The 6,000-nt window shown below is 32.6% G+C and overlaps 1 protein-coding gene across 3 annotated transcripts in view; it reads left to right on the top strand.

The window, feature by feature from the left end:
- Positions 1-542: 542 nt before the first annotated feature.
- Positions 543-6,000, top strand: part of LOC131147826 (membrane-associated progesterone-binding protein 4) — a 60,752-nt gene continuing 55,294 nt past the window's right edge. Inside the window, exons 1-3 of one of the 3 annotated variants that reach the window (XM_058097428.1) lie at positions 543-823; positions 1,037-1,113; positions 1,678-1,749. In XM_058097428.1, the coding sequence (XP_057953411.1) occupies positions 719-823; positions 1,037-1,113; positions 1,678-1,749 (254 nt within the window). In that variant the 5' untranslated portion in view covers positions 543-718. Of the gene's footprint in view, positions 824-1,036; positions 1,114-1,677; positions 1,777-6,000 lie in introns of all 3 variants that reach the window. The other 2 variants (XM_058097427.1, XM_058097429.1) reach the window with 2 other exon arrangements.

Genomic DNA, 6,000 nt, shown 5'->3' with positions numbered 1-6,000 from the left:
CTCTCTAATTGATTAATAATTTCAAAAATAATTATTTTAAATTAATATATAAATATTTCCTACTCAATGAAATAATAGAAGATTTCTCTATTTAATTAAATATAATTAGTGTATATTTACAATGTATGACTGTTATATTAATTTATGATAAAAATAATATTTTTAATTAAATTATAAAATATAATTTATTCTATATGAAAATTTAAATTAATAAATGATTCTTTCCTCTAATAATTTAATTAATCATTATTATAATAAATAAATAAAAAACGGTAAAACCAAAAATTCCTTATGCACAAAAAATCTCGCTACTTGGAGTCGTTAGACGAATTAGCGAGATTTAAATGTCAGCCCCAATCTGGTTTAGATGTGTGACAAACAAATATCACTACTCAAAATATTGAGATTTGTCTATGTTTATCTTGGATGTGACATGTGGCAAATCTCGTTACCTCAAGCAATGAGATTACGTTAGAATTCCGAATAGTGTATTATTTAATATACATATTTTTTAAAAAGAATAAACGGAAAAAAACTCGATGTGATAATGGGTGGAATCGTTGGTTGAATCCACGAATGCAACTCCTTAGGAAACATTTGGACAGTCCGCCGCCTGTCCAATTTCGTACGGTGGCATCCAGGTTGGGGAGAGACGGCTGGAACCAAGAACGAACTGGAGGCAATATTGGTTTAACTGAAGTGAGGGAGGGAAAGAGAGATGGCGGCAAAGATCTTGGTAGTGTCGCCCTTTATAGGGATTGCGATTTCAGTCATTCTTGTCGCTCTCTTCGTCAGATTTCCCTTCAGGTTTCAGCCTCAACAGGTTCTCTTTCCCTTTCTCTGGCTTTTCTTGTTGTGACAGAAAAGTACCCTTTGCTTGCTTGCTGAGAAACTCTGGCAACTGTGAAAGAACTTTATAATTAGTTTCCTTGGCTTTCTCAGCATCCGGGAGGGACTCTAAACGTTTATTTTTCTAATTGGGTCATTCGATTTGTGATTTGTTTAGTAATCCTCAGCATTTACTTGGATTTTATAGAGATTGTTTACTGTTGAAGAACTGGCTCTGCACAACGGCACTGATGATAACTTACCCATTCTTTTAGGAATTCTCGGGTACTCACACACACAGTCCCTTTCTCCCGCCCTTGAACTGCTTTGATTGCCAGTAAAACAAAATAAAAATTTGGAATCTTAATAGTGTTGGGGTGGCTGTTTGACATCATTTTCTATTTTTTTTTTCCCTTTCTCCTTTAAATATGGAGAAAAGGTATTCTGGCAAATGTTTTTTAAAAAATTTTCCTGGAAGCCCGCCATTTTCAAGAAATACTAAAATGTTGCGGGTGTGTGTGTATTTTCCCTTTAATTTGACTTTTCTTGGATGGGGTGCACTAGTAATTTATAGCGACTTGAGAACAAAAGCCTTCTGCATTTAATTTATTATTAATTTTTAATATGCAGAAACGACAATGGTTTCCAAAACCCAAAAATAATTTCTGAAAAAATAAATAAATACAGAATAGGCCTCAAATTCCCCTTTTTTTCCCTCCCTATTCCGTTTCCCCACAAGGCCTCTTGACAATCAAAAATCCATTTATTAAGTATATATTTTCTTTTGCACTGTGGACATAGCAAAACATTAAATCTTAATGTACTCCTTTTGTTGTGAATAAAAATCAGAGCCGTGTTTGATGTGACAAAAGGAAAATCACATTACGGCAGGGAAGGAGGTTACAATCATTTTGCTGGAAGGTTTGTTCTGCTTGATTCCATCCTAATGTCATGTTTCTTATGCCATGTACATTGACAACAAGCTTGGCTTATACTTAATTTTTGATGTGGTCTCTAACTTATATATATACTTTATGCACAAACGTGATATTAAATAAATCAAGAAGAATTTTACCTTTTATGGTTACGTATGGTTCTGTGAATCATAGTGTGATTCTTTATAGGGTAAAATCCATTCACACTCACACTTGCTAGGTTTCTAAAAATGAATTTGCACCCTTTGTGTTTTTGAAAATTCCTAGTCATCTCTTACTTTATAAAATTTAGTGATAGGAACCCTTTGTTGTTAGTTAATTTCATTTCATGGTCTAATTCTTATTGAAATGTCTTTTTTTTTTCCCCACATAGGACAGTAAATTTATAAATTTTTCAATTCTCATGTTATATTTTGTAATTTACTTTTGGTGTGAGCTCATAACTTGTGGGCTGGTGTGTGTGCATGCAAGTGCACATGTGCACATGTGCAAGACTGCGCACGTGCGTGTGAGCAAGCATTAGTACTTGCACATCACTGTGATAGACTTGAATTTAGACGAGTCAGGCAATGTTCAGATTAAGCTAAAATATACTTTACCAAGGCTCATTTATATTTAGAAAATACTAAAAAAATGCTTAAGCTACTAAAAATATTAAATGCATGCATGCATATGCAAACATGAACACAGATTAGACTAGACTCTAGAGCATGGGCTTCAGTGGGCCTTGGTTAGGTACAAGACTGAATCTAGGTCGGCCAAGACCAAATATTCATATTTGTATGTTTTTATGTATGTATGTACTTATAAATGTGAATTTTACACATATATTTCATTTTAATTTAAAGTAATTTGAAATAGATTTTAAAAATATAAATGCGTAACCTTGGTAAAGCATATCCTAACCTACCCAAGTATTACTTGACTCAAGTTTGGCTAGGCTAGTTGCTTGATACTTATGTCTGTCACAGAAATGCACAAGCGCTCATGTTACATGTATAAACACATGCTTGCAAAGAAACACTTGCACACAAGTCATGTGCTGTTATTTTGTTTTTTTTTCTTTTTTTTGGTTTTTTTTTTTTAAATTTATTTATAAGAAAAACTGAACCAGTCAAATGGTAATGGTAACTGAACAAGTCATGTGCTGTTGTTTTGTTTTTTTGTCTTGTGAGTACGGACCTTGGATCAACAGTAAGGTTGCTCCTTTGTGATCGATTGGTCACTGGTTTGAGCCCAAGGAAACAACCTCTTTGCATAAAAGCTGCGGTAAGGCTGCGTACACTGTGACGATCCTCCCCAACCCTAGCAAAGCAGGGAGCCTTATGGCCTGGAGACACCTTTTTTTTTAACTGAGCCAGTCACTTGCTTATGCACAAAATAAATTACAAAATGTAATATTTCAAGTGAAAATTATAAATGTTTTATCAAATGTGAAGAGAAAATGGAAAAATAGATATTTTGATCGCAAGATATCCATGAACTTAAAGGTCCTATAATCTAGGTATTTACATTTTAGTGATTGGGTCATTTATAAAATTCAAAGAGTGTGAATAGATTTTACCCTTCTTTATAATGTTGCTAAAAGTACCCTACATTAGACAATTAAGAATACTGAACATATATTAACTCATATCTCTTTTTCAATCGTTTCAATTGTAATTACAATTCATTTGATAATTTTATTCGTTGATGAAATCACTGGACTATATGATTCATCAAAAAAGGGCATGATAGTTACTTTTTTTTGTATAAAAGGATTATTCGTTACTCGTTGGACTTATTTGAAGCATTTCCCATTAAATGATTTATCTGAATCATTAATCTTCCTTTCGTGGAGTTTCTCCATTATTCATAGAGTTTTGTTTTTGTATTTAAAAAAAAATTGTCACTTATTATTATTATTTTTTATCTACAGGCTGTTTCTTTTTAATTGTTTTATCGATGTGCTCAGTCGCCAATGGAAAATTTTTCTTTAGGGGGCCTAGTGACGTTACTTAAAAAATTTAAGGGGCCAATTAAAAATTTTTGAAGTTAGGGAAGGCCATTCCTTCCCCCGCGAACAACACCTGCCCTCTTCCCTTTACCACTGGGTAGTCTAAATGAGTTGTTGTCAACATCTCTTATGGTGAAGAAGCTAAAATCAGGGACAAAGCTAATAATTGTTCTTTCTTAGTACTTGAAAACTTTACTGGATATACATATTTTTAAAATTTTCTATAAAAAAAATGTATTGTTAAAGCTTGTTATACATTGTTAGTCCACAACCTAACAACTTAAGCTTTTAAGTGGTAATCTAACGTGGTATCAGAGCAAGACTAGGGATCTAAAATCTTTTTGCCCCTGTTCATTATGTGGTATTTAAAAATTTGTATTCCTTGTAATGGATGTTATTTAGTGTGTGTTGCATGTTCGGGGGAGTGTTAAAAGCTTGATATACATTGTTAGGTCACAACCTAACAACCTAAGCTTTTAGGTAAAGTGGTAATCTAACATGTATATTTTTTGATAAATAAAGTGTTGCATTAGAAAAGAGAAAAGAATATGCAATAAAGAGAGTAAAATGTCCTCTATTGAAAAGAAAAGCAAGAAAAAAAAAGGGAAAAAAAAAAAAAACTATATGATCAATACGATAAGTGCATCAGTCCCCTTGTGAATAGTCAAAGAAATGCCTCAATATAAACCACTCCTTGTAGCCCATAGTGATGGAAAAAACACTACCCTACTCCATAGATAAGCAACAAAAAGAGAAGAACCCCTGAAAATAATGGCATTACATTCCAATCAAGTACACCAATCACTGCAAACAACACATTTCTCTATCACACCTTCCTCCCCTTCCTTTGGCCAAAACTATAAAGGAGATGAGATAGAGAAAGAGATGGAAGACAAAGCCACACTTCCCCACAATTACCAAACAACTTATTCCAAATCTCCTAATAGAAAGAGCAAAAATGAATGAGAATCATTCTTCTTACTCTGATAACAAAGCACACATGCATTCAAAGATAAAGCATTTCAGGCCTTCTTTGAAGGAAATTCTTTGTATTAATGCTCTCAAGGACATAAAGTTCTTGATTTTGGAGGGAATCTTAGATTACCAAATGAAGGAGCCTAATAGAAAGGAGAACATATTAGCAACATGTTATAAGATGAATAAAAAGTGATTGCAACAGAAATGCACAGTAGAATCCTAAACCCAAGATCTAGCATCTGTCCCCATTGAAAGATATCATAAGAATCAAGCACTCATCAAAAGAATAAGATCATTGGTCTCTCTGTCATTCAAGACATGAATATAATGAAAATTTGAAGAAGGTAAAAAATTCCCTTGCGTAAGAAGGAAATTAACAATGAGTGCATTAGGCAGACTATATATGCAAGAAAAGCTTGAACTATAGGAGCTTTCCCAATATCTTCCCAAAACTGAATTCCATTTAACTTGTGGAAAGATCAAATGCAGAACCGGTGAATAAATTTCCAAGGGCTAGTATGGCTAACATTCACTTCAGTTTTAGCATCTATCCATTTTATTGAAGCCCATACTTACTACATATTACAATAGTTGTCAAATCGAGATTGAAATCATGAATCGAAATCTCAATTTCATGAATTGAGAATATTTAACTTGAAGATATATTGATATAAAAGGGAAAACTAGCCATATAAACAATACACACCATGATCTAACCATTCCGCCTCTATCAAGTATCAAATTATTATACATGTGTGTTACATTGTAAAGTGACTCACACCTAAAGCACTAAGACTAAGAGTTCAAAATATACTAAAAAAATAAAATAAGGATCGACATAAATTTTTTTTTAAGTGGAACTTTATGTTTATGGTGTAAGTTTAGATGTTTAACGTTAAAAAATTCACATGTATGCTTTCTTTAACTAAAAAAAAGGAGAGGAACTGAGAAAAAAAATAGTGAAAAATTGAACTTTATGGTTTTAAGGAAATGAATAAATAAAAAACAATAAAAATTTGAACTTTATGGCGTTTAATAAAAAAATAATTATTTTTAATGTATGAGCTCTCTCTAACAACTAAAACAAGAAGAAAAAGTGAATAAAAAACATAAACAAAACCAAAACTTATTACTGCCCCAGCTTTCTCTAAGGTTGATGTGTCTCATTTGGGTTCTTTGCAAAATGGTTAGGCCCTTAATCAAGACCTTTTTTTAAGGATAGAGAAGATTGGCTCAACTCTTGAGTCCCAGTTGGACCATGTT

The sequence above is a fragment of the Malania oleifera genome, chromosome 2 (genome assembly GCF_029873635.1).
Source record: "Malania oleifera isolate guangnan ecotype guangnan chromosome 2, ASM2987363v1, whole genome shotgun sequence".
Lineage (NCBI taxonomy): Eukaryota > Viridiplantae > Streptophyta > Magnoliopsida > Santalales > Ximeniaceae > Malania > Malania oleifera.
This window is presented reverse-complemented; position numbering and strand designations above follow the sequence as displayed.